We start from the raw sequence: 18,366 nt of genomic DNA on the forward strand, positions 1-18,366 counted from the left end.
CGGGGAGAGACTTTACAAGTCATTTATCATGCTCCCTAACTGGACCCTGGAGAGCCAAGCATCGCCATATTTTACTACGTTGTTTTGCTCAGCACTGTGCTGATTGTAAAAGAAAACACTTGCCACATCTCTGTAGCACATGTGTATGTTTTAACACCGAGACATTGCCACTAACAGAGTGTCTCTACTCCAGATCATAGGTGACCGTCCTTTCTAATTTCTCTGCCCCATCCTCATAACAAAGATTCTCACTTACCCACTCACCTTGTAAACCTTGCAGTTTCAGTATGACTTTTTCACCTGCCTAAGAGGACATTGTTTGGGGCAACAACAGCATCTTGTGGCTTCAAAAAAACAAAAAAAGCAGTAGGAGATAGCTGTGCCTTGGCTGAGTGTCCATGCTATGGACCATCCCATTCCCTTCTGCCCACCCAGCACCAAGCATTCCCAGCCATGTCCTATGTTGGAAAGCTGCTTGGCTGTTCTAAAATGCATTCTCAGTTGTACATGTAGATTTTATACGACGTGGAAGCGGGGGATGTTTAGAGAGCAGAAACAGCTTAAACAAAAGAAACCAAGCAGTAGCATGCACTTCTCTTTGTTGAATAGCAAGTTAGAGAGTAACCTGGGAGATTTGCTCTGCTTTCCTCCCTGGAATTCCAGGACTCAGGTAAGTTCACCATCGAAAGCTGCGCAGTGCTGCAGAGCTGAGAAAGACGGGGTGATCTTGGAGGCCAGTCTTCCCTCAGAAGATCAACCCTCCTGCTCCAAGTCATGCAGTCAATAGCATGACTTTCTGTTCTGCATTTAGATGTACTCTCCACTTGCTTTTGCTTTGTAGAGTTTCTTTCAGAGTTCTCGTTTTCATTTCCTTATGATTTCTAACCATTAGGAACACAAGAAAGAGCCTTCATTCTCGATGAGCAATGAAAATCTAGTTTCTGGCCCAGGTTAAGTTTATTTGATAATGCACAATATTTTGATTACACCACTCATTCACTCAAAACAACAAACAAACAAACAAAAAACTATCTTACTACTTTCTATGTGCCAAGCCCAGAGCTGGGTCTTAGAAAGGACTGTGGCAAATGAGCCAGACACAGCCTCTGCGCTCATAGAGCCTACAGACCCGATGGGGCCACAAAGCACTTGGCTACGTTTACAATACTTGTGTAGTGTTTGGGGAGCACAGAACAGGGGCACCTTAGCGAGCCAGGCGGGTCAGAGAAGTCTTCCAGGTGAAAGTGAAATTTAAAAGACAGAAAAGAGAGAAGGGAAAGAGGGACAGAACATTCTAGTACATACAAAGGTCTAAAATCCAAAGAGAGCCAAACAACATTAAGTCTAATTAATTTTAGAAATCTGAAAGAAAAAAAACACCCATAATTTTTCCTCTAAGAGTTTCTTCTCATTTGTATCTGGCCCATTTAAAAAAGAAAAAAGAAAAAAAAAAGATAAGCCAATGGAGTTGTAGGAAGGGGGATGGGCATTTCCACCTCTGTTGGACTTTAGGATGAGAAAGACCATCTGTTGACTTCATTGTACAGACATGAACTTGTGCTGCACACTGCATGGTGGGGACACTGCTCAGGGTGAGTTTTCTGGGTACTGAGTGCCTGTGATCTGTCAGAACCTCTAGAGAAAACTTTCAGCCTCTGAACAGGGGGGCTGAATGGTAGGATTTTATTTCATTTATGAGGATGATCCAGGAGAGTAATAGAGTCACCGAGGGGTGCGCCGCAGATCCGCCTTTACCCAGCTCTGCTCTGTGGTGGTTAGCGCCATGCATGCGGGTCCGAGGGTAACTAGGAGCATCCCACCATGTTTAATCCCCTATCTTCTCATTTCTGAGAGCCTTAAAACCCCAGGAAATCTCATAAATTCCCTTGTTATCTCTGCATTCAAATCCCATAGGCCAGTTACCTTGTTTCACGGTATTTGAATGTTTTTGATTTTGAAACATACAAAATAAAAATACACATTAAATGGATTAAAGACAGTCTTGAATCCCCTAGAATGTAAATCTAAAATGTATTTCAAAAACAGTTTAAGGCTGGGAAATAGAAAACGAAGAAGAAAACCAGAAAGGATGAAAATCTCTAGAGACCTCCCCAAACCTATGCTTTTTAAATCCTTGTTAGCAAGTCCAATAAATGAAGGCATGAAAGGCTCTAAAATGTATGTTTTTAAACACGGGAACATAATCTACATGGCACCAACAAATAAGTAGATTTGGGGCTGGTAGGTAGTTCTTAATCTCATTTAATTATGAGATGACTGTTCTTTAAATCCTACAAGGGGTAAAAGGCAAGGGTGGTGCCCACAGGTGTAATGGGCACATTCTGGGCACAAGGGCAACACTTGTTTGTTTAGACAGAAACTGCATGCCTGGCCCTGATACCTTACTGACAGTGTATTCAAATGAGTTTACTTCTGGAGATTTTCTAACCTTATACAGATCCTTAGGTGGAATGGCCCAGGGAAACCCCTTTATTAAACTTAGCCCCTTGAGCATTCTCTAACATTTTAATTCATTGATTATTAAAAATTAAACCTCTCGGGCTAAATAAGAAGCCTGCAGGATCTGAGAAAGCTGACTTGCTGTAAGAGACTTGATGAAGCCCTCTTTGTGTTGGGAGTGCTTGGTGAGATTGCACTTGCTGAAAGATGCATATTGCCACAGGCTATTAAAGTCAAATCATGCACCTCCACTTACTCTACAGGACACTTGCATTAAGCCTGCAGTCAGAAGGACCTCATAAACCCATATAATACATTTTTTATTGCATCGTATGTCATGCTGTTAGGACTATGTTTCCTACAAAAATTAGACCTCACCTATCTTAGCTTCCATTTGGTTTTATTATATGATATCAGCCAAGGACAAAATTGGGGGTGGGGGTGGGGTAGGGGAGAAATTCAATCTTCTTGTAACGATGTCAACCCAAAGCCAAATAATCTGAAACTGATTATTAACTTCCCCCCAGACTTAGAGGGTATTTCTAATGCATTATAAATAGTTTTCTATTCTGATAATAAATGTCATGCATTTTCATTATTGAAGAACTTGAAAATCTATCAAACTATAAAGAAGAAAATAAAGATCATATATAAGCTCCTTCCTCAGAGATAACACCATTGATGTGATATAAACAAATGTTTTGTCTGAGTGTTGGAGCTTTCAGTGTACTATACAACAGTCAAGTGAAAACATCTGAACGGTTCTCTTTCTTCTGCCCTTTCTGAGGAGGGGCATCTTTCTGTGACTTTCTCAAGGTCAAGGCAGAGACTGGCCCAGGAGCTGCTCTCCTGCCCTGGGCCAAGGCTCTCTCTCCAGCGACAGTTACACTCACAGCTCTTCCAGGTCTTAAATCAAACCTCACTCATTTCACATGAGATTTCCTTTGACTTACAAGAGAATTGCCTCGTGTCACCTCCAGGATTTCCATTAAGAATCCCCCTTTCAGATGTGGAAGCACCTACATTCTCTCTCTAAATTGGTGTATTAACATTTTTCCTTTTATAGACTTGTCTCTTCTTTTTTTAAATAAAATGACCTTTTACTTAAAAATTTTTTTTTCTGATTCTCTTCAGTATAGGACATTTGGTTTGTAGAGGGTTAGTCCACTAATAATGAGAATTAAAAAGTGAGTCTCAAATACTTCATTCACATTCTATATGGAGATATGTCAGCATTGGTTTTGGTTTGGACTTACTCGTTCATTTAACAAGGAGTTATGACCATATGTCCAAGGTGACCAATATCCTGGCTAATCATTCACATCCCTGATGCACCCCAAAATAGCATCAAACATCTGAAATCAACTGCAAGAGGAAAAGCTCTTCTAAGGATTTGAAAGTGAAGTATAGGATGCCTTTTTAACCCAAATCTAGCTAAGGGAGGCCAACTTCCCTTCTCAAATATTAATGATGTGCTAAGACTTCTTCATTTTCCAAACCAATTTGATAAATTCTCTTACTAGTTAAGATAATGGTCCATCTATGAACTCACTTAAAAAAAAAAACAGGAATAACCTTAAGGTTGAGGTTTCCACCTATTTCTCTGTTTTGGCTTTTTCCCCCTGAGCTGGACCCAGATTGATTACTGTGATTCTCAGAGAACATTACTCTAAAAATATTAGGCATTAGGGCTTATACAATATGAATATAGTACATGAGAGAAAATAAAAAACTCTGACAACCCAAACAGAAATGACAGGCATATCTTTTTTTATGTCAAAAGAAAAAAAAATAATAATACTTGTAAGTAGAAACCACTAATCCCTAAAGCCTCTGAGTACAGTGGAGAAAGCTTCGAGAAAGAAATTAAAAACTTGCAAAGTGTGGCTTTGAAAATTGAATTAATAAAAATGTCCCCATTTTAAGCCGCTATAATAATAAAGGTTTTATTTTTCAAAACCTTGGCAAGAAAATAAAAATCAGAGCACAAAACCCATCAGTTCCATGGAGGACCCTTACAGATGTTGTGCTTCAGTCCTCGGCATCAGCCAGGAAGGAAGAAGCAGCTCTGGAATCTTCTCCTTTGTTCTTTGATTAAATTTCTTCATGATTTAACCCCATCCCTCTCTCACTTTTTACAGGCAACTGGAATATAAAATCCCTATTGAATTTGCACCCTCCCTCTCCCCTGAACATGCACTCTTACTAATTCTGGTCCAGAGGGGGGGAAAAAGTGGCATTAATTATTTTAGTTTTCTAATATGCCATTTTGAAAACCTGTGGCACATTAGAAGACTGGCCTTCTGGAAAGAGCTGTGCCACATACAACACAAGACAGAATGTTTCCTTGTTCAAATGGCTGTGGGAGGTAAAAAAAAGTGAGCATTTTGTGTTCAAGTAAACACCCTGGAATTAGAAAAACTATGCAAAGAATATAAACCCCAAACTCAAATTTCCTGCATGTGGGGGGGGAATGAATGCTTATAAGCAGAGGATCGGAGCGAAGTTGTCAAGAGTCAAAGCACCAAAAGTAAATTACTCTTTATATGGGTTTGTTGTACCCGTATCTCGTCTTCTAGATAGAACTCAAAGCAGGCAAAATGCCAAAACTGTTCATAAACATAGACATGAAAATTTTATCAGATAATAAGGGTGTTACCAAACTGTAAACTAGAGCTTCTAATGAAGCATCTCTCACCTTTACATACTCACTTTAATGAGAGAGAGTGAGTGAGAGAGAATTAATCATAGCACTTAAAAGGAGATGAGAGGTAAGGGAAAGGAAAAACCTTCTAGCCCCTGAACAAAAAAGCAGCTCAGGTTTTTATTTCCTAAGGTTTAAATTTTTATTAGCCATGAGGATATTCTTAAATAAAGCTCAGCCCTCCAGAAAATTTTCTACCTGCCAGGATTTGGGGACTGATGAAAGGGCCTCCTGGTTCTTCAAATGACTGAATTCCCAACAGTTTTGCCTTGGGATTAAGGCATGGTGGTTCCAAAAGGAGAACAGAATCTTGCCCTGCCCAGATTCTTAGCTAGGGCAGCTCTTGAGGTTTTAATTAATTGATTGATTGATTCATTCATTCATTCATTCATTCATTCATGCATACACTAATTCATTCATGCGTGCACTGGGACATTTTTCGGCAAAACTATTGGACACTTACTCTGTGCTAGAGAAATACTTAGCTGAGGCTACAGTAGTGAACAGGAAGACATAGTCTGTGCAAATGAGAGAGGCTGAATCAGCTCTTTTTAATGCTGCAGGTTTGTCTAACATGGCTGGGTATAAAGGATCTGAAAGTCAAAAATCAAAGACAGATTAGTATAAACTTACCAAGGCATTTGCCTTTTCTAGTATTAACTCTTTCCGCATTGCCTCCTTGTACACCCTCATCAGGAGGTGATTTTTAGGGCATATGTTAATAATGCTTTCAGAGAATTCTAGAACTTTCTCTGTACTAGATTCCCCCAAAGTTTTATCCATTGTATAGCTGCAGTAGATTTATCTTTTTCTTTTATTCTTTGGAACTGCACTGCCACACTTACTTGTTAAGTGTATTTGCTAAAGGAAGATAAATATGTGGAGAGAAGTTAGCCTGAAAGGCATAAATATCATGTTTTAGGTATAGTCTAATGAATGCGTCCAGGGAATGCCTACAGGAATAATATCCCTGGCAAGGCTGTTTTTCTCAAGAAATTAAGGTCACCTTAGCACTAGAAAAAGATGAAAAATTTTTAGCTGTTAAAGATGAAATTTTTTTAGTGTCTATATAAGAATAGGAAAGACACCTTTTTGGAGAGGAACCTTTCAGTCCTACGCTGACTGAAAAAAGTAATGTTCCTTTTATGTTTTCCAACTACTGCCATCTGGTGGACAAAGGTGTTTTCTTTAGACAGTGCCTGGGACCATGTCTTAGCATCACCACAAGATGGCAGCACACAACCAAGTTTTCAAAGAGCCAGGCACCAAAAAAAAAAAAAATCAGGATTTTTCTTCTCAAAAGAATAATATTCTATTCCAACAGAACATCATAAGTAGAAAATAATAGTACCAAATAAGCACTCTACTCTCTTTTCCTAAAGGTAAATGGAATTCCAAGTGTTAAGATCGTTAGAATTTCACAAATCAATTCATTTATTGCAATAGGGAGGACTCCCTAAAATTTAAACGGTAAGCTAGTTTGCTTAACAAAGATATTTCAAGCAAATGCATATTTTGTATGATTTTTATGATATCTTCTTTATATAGAATAATATTTTGCCAATACTTTTAAATCCTTCTTTTAATGAGCTCTTTTTAATTGATTAGAGATCAATTAGAGACCTGTTTAGACCATAGAGACTCTCAGCCACGCCTGTGCCAGTGACTGGTTAACCCAGGCACATTAGTATATTGCTCCTGACCAAAATGCTGCCTGATCAGCCTGATCACTTCAGTGAGCTAGCTTCTCTCGATGTTTTGTTCATCTGCACTGTTGCAGTAGATTTTTATTGTTGTTGTTCCTTGGACCTGTGCTGCCATCGCTTACTTGTGAAGATACACTTTTCTCTTTTTCCACCAAACTTTCACTGATAGTCTTCTGTAGGAAGTATTTTACCACAAATCTAACAACTCTTATTTGTTGAGTACTTACTATGTGTCTGGCAGCATTCTAAGTATAGTATGATACTTAGATAATTAATTTATCTAATTGATAAAACAAATTTATAAGAAGCATGCTAATTAAACTTATTTTACAAATAATGACATTGAGGCAAAGAGAAGTTAAGTGATTTCTTTTCTAGTTTGAGCAAAGCCATGGGTCCTCCAGCCAGCCCAGGTTCCTGAACAATTGCTCACAATTATTTCCATGTGGACCCGGGATAGAACAGGGGAAACCAAGTGTTCTTTACCTAAGGATGTCCCATCAGGAATCTAGGCTCCTTTGGGTGAAAAGCAGCACTCTGTGACCTTGAGAGGTCCTTACAAATTCTAAAGAACATTAAGCCAAAAGGCTTGACCAAAGAAAGAAGGGAGGTTTCACTTTGCACAAGAGTAGAGCCGAACTCTCCCCAGTCAATACGGGATCATTTCAATGTCCCAGCGATAACCCTGGAGTTATATAGACTATAGTTATATAGCCTTGATGCCAGAAAAATGCCAGAGGGGTGCTGGGGAATAATGGACAGGGTCCTGGCTAGAGAACTGGGAACCTTGAATTAATCTCAGCTCTGCCTCAGGCTGTGTGACCTTGGGTAACTGATTAGCCTCTCTGGGCCTCAGTTTCCTCATATTGTGATGATCATATTTTCTATAGTGCCTTTTCAACAATTTTTAAGGCAGTGTGTTTATTTTGGAAAAAGTTGTCACAGCAGGTATTATGAAAGAAAACAAGTGGTGGAGGTGATGAGTGCTGTCAACAAGAAGAGCCTGGTGTCTTCTATCTTGATGGAACCTGACTTTGAGTCCAGGGTGAGAGTGACATCAATTGCCAGCTTCTGTTAAGAGAGGAAAGAATTCTCCCTCCACCCTCTGTATGGGCTTTCATACAGAAGACTTCCAATACTTCTGCAAGTAATGGACGAGCTCTTTGAGGGGGCAGGAGGGTGGGTGCTGATGGCCAAGCATCTTCCGAAGTGCATCTGGAAGTCCACTAGGAATCATGACACAGAAGAGCATTCACGCTGGGTCTTCCCATCCCCCCGCGTCTGACCAGTTTAGGGAACCTGTCCCCACGCGTAGCCACAGCTCGCTCTTATGAATAGCCTGGCCCACACTCTCTTTGCTAATGCTGAATTACAGTCAAATATTTTCACCACTTCAGACACTAGGACAACTGTGCTCTTCTTCTAGCAGCCTTAAGATCTCCAGAAAACAGCCTGCTGTTGGAGGACTTCTCCTGACCTTCTTCGGATGGACAGATGAACAGCCTGCAAGGGATGGGATTCATCGATGGCAATGAACCTCGGAAACTCTTCAGACCTGCTTCTGACAGTCTGACCCCTTTGTGCTAAGTTGGAGAATAAAAAATTCAGCTTCTCAGATTCTCTGTTAGGAGGGTGCTTGCATATTTCTTTTTCACACATTTCCGTGACTCTGGGGGTCTGCCGTGGCCCGGCGAGCATTCAGAGGGCCTTCCTGCACGGCCGTGCTCCAGCAGAGAGCACAGACGGGCCCCGCTTCCACAGCCCCCCAGTCCAGGAGCGAAGGTGAGCGATAACCAAAGCTTCAGACACATGTACGGCAACTAAAACGGAGATGACTGTTACTACGGCAAGTAGAGCTGATGATAAAGGGACTTCATCTTACCAAAGAGACTAACTTCCCTGTGGCAGTTATCACTGAATTCTGAAGGATGAGTGAAATTTCTAGTAGAGATGTTGTTGGGCCATCGGCCCTCGGACAGAGAAAACATGGCACCGTGGAGAAGAAAGGAGGCTGTGGCCTGGAGTGCGGCGATGATGGACGCTGGTAGCTGGAGAGGTGAGGGGCAGAGCCGCGGATGCCATGCCGAGAACTCGGGTGTTCATCCTGGAAGCCACGAGAAAGCGTGAGCAAGTTCAGGCGGGACCATGAGGCAACTAGGTGTCCAATTCAGAGGCCTCTCTTTGGCTTCAGAGTCCAGCCGTTGTACCTCCTGAGTGGTAGCATATTATCCGGGGAGACAAGGCCATGTCCTGGTCTTCAAGACAAAGCAAATCGTATCCCACAATCACTGTTTGGGCTCCTGTATTTGACCAACCATCGAGCTGGTCCTCGGAGTCAGAGTGGTATCCTATGGAAATTTTCCGTATTTACATCTACAGATCCCAAAGTATTGTGATTTAGCTGGTAAGGCTACTTAAAGGGGGATACAAGCATTCGACCTATTTGAGCTTTTTCAATTCTGAAATTTATTTTTACATTCAACAAATATTTGTGGAACACCTACTGCCTGCCAGGCTCTAACCTAGGCACTAGGGATACGGGGTTGACAAGACATACACTCCCAATTGCTGCCCTCGGAAGCTTCTAACAAGAGATAAACTCTAGGTAAGAGACTAAGTAACGGTACAACACCATGCCCAGCAGTGACAGAAACAAGGTAAAGGAATAGAAAGTACAGGGGTTATGAAGTTTCAATAAGGTTATGGGAGAAGTCCCTCCCGAGCTGGTAACTAAAACATTTTAGCAGAAACCTGAATGAAATGACTAAGCCAGCCATGCAGAGACCTGGGGGAAGCACATGGAACAGCATGCACAAAAGTTTTAAAGTTGGGGTGCATTTAGGGTGTTAGAAGGAAAGAAAGAGCGCGACAGACCAGGGGCAAAATGGTAGGACGGTGTTGGGAGTCAGGCACATCTATCATTTCATTACATTTCACTAAATTTCAGTCAAGGGTTCACCTACATGCCATACTCAGAGTGCTTGCACTTTGTCTCCACATATGATAACATGGCCATCAAGTATTTGTAGTTGCAAAGTGATTTTGCCACCCCCAACTGCACACCATTTGTTCTAACCAACCACCCCTTTCCATGTGCCTTTCTCTCCATCTCCATCCACATGTGCTTCTACTAGAATGTTTTCCTGCCTTTCCTCGCAGTGTCTTTCGGTGGAGAGTACCAGGCCGCTTTTGTGCTTATTCCCAATTGATTAAGAACTTTTTATCTGTTTTTGTTTTGCTAAATGTTTCTTTTTTAGAAATTGGCACCACCGTGCACTTCAAGCAAAAAGGTATGGCTCTTATTTCTAACTACCTTCTACGTGTTAAAGTTAAAATTTCACAGCAATGTGTCATGGTCTTATATAGTGGAGTTTATTTCATCTCAACTATTGGTGATAATAATTTCCATCACACATTTGCTACTATTTTTTTCCCCAAATTGCAAACTTTCTCCTTCACAAAAAGCCCCTGGTCCAACCCGTGTTTACTCTGTTGCTTTAGATAGTTACTCATTTTTAAATCTCTGGAACTGGGCAACTTCTTCCCGTCCCACTTTCCTCATCTTAAGTGTCCCCGGTTAATTCTTGCAGAGCTGTACTTTTGGAAATGTTCCCTGCCCAATGACAGGGCTCTCAGAAGAAGCACAGAGCTGACTTTGCCGTTCCTTGTTGGCTCTTCAAGTAGATAGATTTCTAAGGGAAGTAGAGCAGGGTCCCCTAAAATGAAGCACTGGAGGGTTTAATACTCCTTCCTGCCTCAGCGCCTGTGCTCCCGGGCCCTCACCTGCCCTCACCTGCCGCAGTGCACCCAGGCTGCGGGGCACCGGGAATTGCCTTCCTGTGCCCTCCAACTGCCCCACATGCTTCCATCAGCCATGTGGCAAGCAATTCACATACTTTTCTCTACAAAGACAGTGCACTCAGATTGCAGCTTCAATACATGGACCCTAAAATGCACACAATTACCAATTCTGAGGTGCCCTTTTGACAAGCCCAGCAGAAATCCCAGACCAGAGCCACACATGAGCCTATGTGGCCAGACACTACCCTCCTTAAATCCTCGTGGCCACCCACTTGAATGGGTAATTGTCTCTTATGAAGATGTCTTCTCTGAACCTCAAAGGAAATGAGACAAGATCATTATCAATAGTGAAAACCAATTCTTGTGGGGTTTAGACCGCACCAGTGACCAAGAACCACAGAGATTATGGACACTGTTGCTCACTCTCAAGAAGGGGACAGCGCTTTGTTTACAGCCAGCCTCTAGGTGGTCCTCACAGAAAGCGGCAGGGAAGAGGCAACCAGAAATATATCCATAGGACCAACATCATTTGGGGCAAGAAGGCCTACACTACTGCGCTCTTCAGGCCTCCTCTCCCCAATGCCATGATTAGTAATTACAGTTAAATCTTGGGTAGTGGAACAGGAGATACCTCAGGGCTTTGGTGTGGATGGAAAAATGAGGCGCAGTGTGTGTGCTTGTGTGTTTAAATTTTAGAGACTATTGAGGTAAGTTCCTAGTGTCACCCAAAGGAATACTAAGTATTGGCCTAAAATTTCAGGATTTTTCATGGCAAAATATTTGATGCTGTTTTGATGGAAAAGACGTGCTAATTTCAACTTTACTGTGAAAATATTTCAGCCCTACCCAAGACTCACTTTTTCGAGAGGGGAGATAATGCATAAAGAAGAGTGTAGGAGGAGCCCATATTTAATTCTAAGACACAGTGCTCGAGGAAAACGGCAATGTATCTCCTAATCTGCTCCTGCTAATCCCCGATTCCCTCACCCAGAGGAAGCTGTACTGGCCGAACATGGACAGCAGGTGGCGCCAAAGTCAGTCTTTTCAGGCTTCCCCAAATCCTGGCTTTGGAGGCCAGACGTGCCTTAGTCTGCACATCTGGATAATATCTAAGAGAGATTTAGTAGGTTATTTTTCTCTTCCGCTTAACAATTGTTAACTATATTGTTTATGTTTTTGCCTTATTTCCAGTCACTGAGTCAGCCCTTAGTAATTCTAAGAATAATTAAAATTTCAACTTGCCTGGCCTTTTTTTTTTTCTTATATGGCTGAGCTATGTACAGGAATAAAATTATGACTGACCTCGATTGCTTCGTGGATGAAAGGATTGCACAACGATCACTAAGGGCGTGACTAATGATTATTTTGAATAAATCTAGTCCCCAGTCCCGGAAATGAGCGCTAAATACCCAGGAGAAGCAACAGAAATGTCTTGTCCAGGTTTGAATCACAAAGTGTCTCTAGGAGCATGCTCTCTAAAGCAGGTGTTGAAAAGTCACCTGAGATTTTACTGAAAGACAAACCAATTGGCTCAGCGTCCTGCGTTAGGTTTGTTAGTGTATAGACTTTGCCAAAAAATACTCATATTCCTCAATTTCAGGATGTTTTATCAATATTGCCCTTAGCCACACATTCCCTTTCTAAGCATTGTCGTGGCCAAGTGCAGCCCAGCATTCACCTCGACACAGAATCACTCATCATGCTGTGTGGGGTTGAGAACCTTGGCCTAGTGAGTTGACTCAAGATTTGCAATCTTGCTGCAGCTGAATTTTGCCCCTTTGGGTCAAACATTAAAAGCCTTGACCCAATTCACATACTCTGGTTTCTCTTCAGATCGCATAAATCTTTTGCCTTTTTCACAAACCAATCCTTTGATTCAGGAGTATTTTATGCCTTGCTGTAATCTGGACATTTATAGTTAATAACAATAATGATTTGTCTACAGTTTGTTGAATGTCTACTAGATACCACACATATAAGTGTGCGCGCGCGCACACACACACACACACACACACACACACACACACATATACAGAATTGGCTAAACCCCAAGACATGATATTTGACAGGTAGCAATTTTTGAGTTGGGTTCTGTTTGCCCATCTATTCTTAAGGCTAATTCATGTTTGCAGACTCTTGCTTTCATCCTGTCTGTCTGAGCCTGGCCACCTGGTGTGGGAAATAAGATTTATGATTTGCATTTCCACAAATAAGCAAAAATTTCATAACTATGAACTAAAACATAATTAATGATTTTGCTGATTATTTTCTCTGAAATGCCCATTAACTGAAGTGCTCTTCTATGCAGTCATATATATGTATCTGTAATTGCATACACCCTCGTGAGGATTCCCCAACTGTCGCTCGTTTACCCTTGCATTTTTTCGAGCATGTTTATTTACTCTCAAAACCAATTGTGAAAAGAGCAAGTCATGTAAGTACATCAAATAGCTATATGAGAGCACTTAATAAATAATAATTGATAGAGATGAAGATATCTTTAACAGAGCCACAAAATTCACTTCAAATATGTAATAATTTTATTAAGGATAAAATTAAAAATTATTAACACAGTCATACTGGGATTCCCTATATATAACATAGAATATTATGTGAAAGTTATAGTTTATTCTCAGTTATGTGTGTGAAAAGACCAATAACACCTGTGTATATCATATGTGTATATATGAGTATGCATACAACATATTCTTCTACATATCATATAACATATGTAGATATATATGTGTGTACCTACATTAGCAAAATGTTATATTGAACATGTTTATTAGGTTCATATATGTTTATATTTCAATGATGGAATTTTTGCTTTCTCAAATATTTATGACCCTTTAAATAAAGTGATAAGACTAAGCTCCTTAGACTTCCTCAGGTACCACTCAACTCTAAGATGCCTGATGATAATCTATCCTGTCCCAGCACTAAAAATTAGATTAAAGAAATAAGCAGAATTAGACCCTTTCTGAAAACCTTCTGTTTCACACTATCTCTAGAGCAAAACAAAAGTCATTTTTGCTTAACTAGGCATGGCCTCAGTGTGCGTGTAGTATTTCTCTGCTTTGGTAACTTCACTAACACACTAATTCAAACAAATGTGCCACCAAGCTCACGCCACCTACAGCATATAGAGGAGCTAAAATGGCCATCAGGCCAGAAGCCCATGGAACTGCCATTAAGAGACTTAAAGATAACAAAGGGCCAGAAGGGTGGGGTGGGGGATCCAGGTGGGGTGCATTAGGAAGGGTGCTGAGCTAAGACTCATGCAGAACACCTGAATTCCAGTGGTCGGTACATAATTACTGGTCAGGTGCTTTAGGCAGGAAACAAGATCTTCTTGAATCTTAATTTCTCATGAAAGGCATGAACCTGAAGGTAGTAAAGTGCCTTTTTATTAACATGATCCTACAGCCATTCAGAAAATTAAAGGTTTGATTGAATATTTAAAATTTGAATCTGTAGTTCTGTATTTTTACATATGATAAAGCTTATTTTACACTATAACTATGCTGTTTGAAGTTTGTATATATTCATATTTTTATAGTAAATATTTTTAATATTTTCAAGAAGGCATTCTAGTCCAAATATTCTATTGAAATATATATTTTTTAAGATAATGGTGGATACCTTTGTGTTGTTTCATTTGTTCTGGCTATTATTTTAAACAAACACAAATTTCATTTGCTAAATGTTTGCCAAGAGATTCCTCAGCTCGTCATTGCCGGGTCACTTCACTGTGTAGTAGTGACAGGCAAAGCCTGGAGCCAGCTGCCTGGGTGAAAACCCCAGTGTACTAGCTGCGTAAACTTGTGCCTCTGTTATCTTCCTGTAAAACAGGGCTCATTATAGTACCTGCCTCAGAGCATGTTTATGTGCTTGGATTTGTAAAGTGTTTATAACAATATTTTTTAGTAAGAGCTATGAAATTGTTTGCTGGTTTTGTTTGGTTGCTATTGCTATTATTATTTACAAAAAAACAAACAAACAGAATAGGAGAACCTTTTTGAATTCAACACTTTCCCCGTTACTTTACCTCTGACCTGGTATGCTTGTTGACAATTTTGGCCACATTCACATACCAGAGGATGCTTCCATTGCTCTTGAGCCGTCATAAGTTTAAACGCACACTCGCACACCTACGCACACACATTCGTCTGCACAGGTGCCCTCAAAACCTCACAGTGACTCATAATTCCAGTCCCACTAATCTCTCTTTCGAATGTCATCATCTAAGCATGCAGGCTTCAATCCCAAAGTCTTGGCTGTGAAAAATACTAATATTTTATTCTTTTAATAGATGTATAGGAACAGAACTATACAAAAGGAGAGAGAGGACAAGCAAAGCACAGGAGACAGGCTCTTCAGATCTACATTTTCTGCCCCAATCTTCCTCTTTCTGTCAACGCACAGATCACTTTTCCACTTTCTTTTCCAATCCATCTCCCTCTTGGATCTATGGCCACATCCCCAAGTCATGTCCACCCTGGGAAAACTCGGGTGGCAGCGCCGAGCACAGGCTGCCCCCCAGGTGAACCCTGGGCAAGCTCAGGCCTCTGCTCTGCTTCTGACTTAGACCTGCCTCTTCACCTCTCCAGGTCTGTTGTTTTCTGTTATTGTTGTTATTGGCTTTGCTTTTGCTTTTTAAAGTGTCAGATAAAGAGTTTGGACCAGATGATCCCCTGCTGCTTCTCCAAACTCTACAGTGAGCTGGCTTGTCTTCCACCTTGCAGCTAACGTGTCTCCACTCACAAATATGACTTTGAAACAGTTCCCCTCCCTGTAACCAATAAATAATTACAGCTTCCCTCTGAGAAACAAGAGAGTCACAGACTGGTTCCATGTTTTATTGATGGAGACGCTGTGATAAACCGGGCAGATGAGCCCGTGTCTGGGGCTGAAGGACCCTCACCAGCGCTCGGCATCTCAGTGAGTGGCATCGGCTGCCACGGCGAGCGGGCCTGCGAGAGGAGCTGGGGAGAGGAGCCTGCTGCCCCGTCACACACCTCGGTGACAGCCAGCCGGTTTGGGGCCTTCTCTGCTGAGAGCATTTTGTATTTAGAGATGTTTCAACCAATGATACTCCTTCAGATACTTATAGCTCAGGAAGAAGAGTGAAGGAACGATTGTGAGCACTTGGTGGGCTGTAGTAAGCGCACTGGCGTTGAGGCGCTGCACCTGGCGGGGCCTCACCTCTGACACGGCGGGTCAGCAGTCAGCTGTAGCACACAGTGGGTCGGCTGTAGCACACAGTGGGTCGGCTGTAGCACACAGTGGGTCAGCTATAGCACACAGTGGGCCAGATGTAACCGTTCTCTATTCTCTCTCTCTCTTGCACTGCAGGACCTGGGTCGGTGAGAGGCATAAACGGATCCATCAGTCTGGCCGTACCACTGTGGCTGCTGGCAGCGTCTCTGCTCTGCCTTCTCAGCAAATGTTAATAGAATAAAAATTTTAAAATAATTTAAAAAAAAAAAAACAACACACAAAAATGCGTCACACAGGATACAGAGAGAGAGCAAGCGAGATGGGGGGAGACTGTTTATTTCACAACTTTGTGTGTTTATAACTGAAGGGGGAAGTAAGAAAAGGGAGAGGAAAATACGACACTTAGAACCATTTTCAAGTCCATCAGTAAACATCTGAGTGCAATTCAGGGTGGGAAAAGCTCTACCAGGCTATGGGAATGTCTGAGCAGGTGTGTGAAGACCACATCGCCTAAGGACACCCAGGTGTAAACACAGGACAAGGGAAGCAGTACCGGATGGATAGTAACCCCCACACACGATCCTTCCTTCATCTTCTTTCATCATGAGGGGGAAAAAAAAGAAAGGTCTTGCCTTTGGTGTGTATATTTCCATCAACTCTTTACTCTGTTCTTCATTGGAGCCGACTCGTAACCATTTCAGACTATCCGTGGAATCCAAGCTGGAGTCCTGTGTTGAGCCTTTATCTGGCTTTTCTGCCTCCACTATCCCCAGCTCCTAAGACCATCTCCTCCCCCTCCGGTGTGTCCTATCTCCCCCCACTCTTCCCACGTACCCCCTCTTATCTCCACGCCCCACCTCTCTTCACTCCCACCACCCCGAGCGCCAGGAAGAGCCACTGCAACCTCCCCGCTGTGTGTGCTCGCGTCTCTCGCTCTCATGTGGGTGTACATGTGTGTGCGCGTGTGTGTCTCTCTCAAGCATGCCAAGGGAATGGTCCATGTGTACATAGACTTTGTGCTGTAGATACTGTCCCGCATTGTAATTGTGAGACGCGGCTGTGACACTTTGCTGGGGGACACGGTGGGGAAGGGGGCCCGGGGCAGAGGCCCTTCCCCACCCATGGCTGTCCCACGACATCGGTGTGTGTTCAGACCACGCTGTGCCCCTTCCAAGGGCAGAACTTCATCTTTCTCCTAGTCCAATCATCAGAACCCAGTCGAGAGTCACTCAGAAAATCACTGTCAATGAAAGTGCCTACTATTGATGGGGTGAGCAAACGGTAGAGAGAATTGGTGACGCGGTGAGGTGGCCTAGGAGAGAAGGTTTCTGATTTCACTCTTGTTCCACGAGCCTGAGGGACTCGTAGATCCGCTGGCTTGCTGCGGGCTGGGCCCTGCTCTGCTGCAGGGTGAGCGGCATGTGCTGAGTCAACCCCCAGAAGCAGGAAGGTCTCCGAGTGGTAACTCCCAGGGGGAAGGTGAGGAGCCATGTGAAGATCCTAAGCAGCCCTGTTTTGCCCCCTCCCCAGTCTTCAAATAACCGTGCATTCGCCCCATGGATTCCCCTGAGCAGAGATTGTTTCCCATCTGAGCGAAGCAGGAAAGATGGACAGATACTCAGATCCTTACTCAAATTGTAGAGATGCCGACAGAGCTCTGATTGACCGTAACAAAACGGAATCCTCTCCTGTGCTCCTTTGCAGACCTTTGTCTGGCGTTCTAGGCTAAGACTCTACGTAGTTGCCCATATTCTCTCCCTCCTGTTCCACTGCTGGTGTTGGAGCACCACTGATCATAGCAGTCTATCCTTACCTTAGGCCAGGCCACTAGGAATTGAGTTATATTCCAATTTCCCTGCTCACTTTTGGCTTCTAGTCTCCTGGAAAAGAGACGGTGGGGAATATGCTGTTTAAGTCTACATCTGCAAGCATCATCTTGCCATTAACACTGAAATGCAAGTTAGTGTCTTAACCAAGAGAGTCAGGAAATGTAATAATTCACCCAGAAGTTGTATGCTTGCCACAGAGCTTGGCATTGTCACAACACTGGGAGGATTTTCTTGGGGAAGGCCTTGCAGAGGGAGCTGGCTCTGTGTGTGTGGATAGCTTTGTCAGGAAATCAACCCTATTGAAGTTGATTGGAAGTCATTGGAAGTGACTCAGTTTGTGGAAGGACAGAGGATTATTATTGAAGTCATAATTGAAAGTATTTTAGCAGAGCCAAATATGGTACCTTACCAAGTTTTGAAATCTGAAAAATAGCTGTTATGTGATATAAAACAGGAAACTCCGTAACTGAAAATCAAAAAAGGAAGAGAGGTAGAAAGGAAAGAAGGGATGGAGGGTGGGAGGAAGGAAGGAAGGGACAGAGGAAGGAAGAGGGGCAGAAAGGGAAAAATTCCTCTTGATAGACTTTATTAATTAAAGGCTCTTTGCAGTGAGTCTATGAGCATAACAATCTCCTTGATGAGCAGG

At 42.3% G+C, this 18,366-nt stretch overlaps 1 protein-coding gene across 4 annotated transcripts in view; it reads left to right on the top strand.

Annotated features, from left to right (window-relative positions):
• LSAMP (limbic system associated membrane protein) overlaps positions 1–16,144 on the top strand; it is a 1,857,927-nt gene extending 1,841,783 nt beyond the window's left edge. For 2 of the 4 annotated variants that reach the window (XM_081137699.1, XM_081137698.1), the window contains 2 exons: positions 10,128–10,160; positions 16,027–16,144. In XM_081137699.1, coding sequence (XP_080993825.1) covers positions 10,128–10,160; positions 16,027–16,124 — 131 coding nt within the window. In that variant the 3' untranslated portion in view covers positions 16,125–16,144. The remainder of the gene's footprint in view (positions 1–10,127; positions 10,161–16,026) is intronic. The other 2 variants (XM_081137701.1, XM_081137700.1) reach the window with 1 other exon arrangement.
• The last annotated feature ends 2,222 nt before the right edge of the window (positions 16,145–18,366 follow it).

Source organism: Miniopterus schreibersii, assembly GCF_964146895.1.
Source record: "Miniopterus schreibersii genome assembly, chromosome: 5".
NCBI classification, from domain to species: domain Eukaryota; kingdom Metazoa; phylum Chordata; class Mammalia; order Chiroptera; family Miniopteridae; genus Miniopterus; species Miniopterus schreibersii.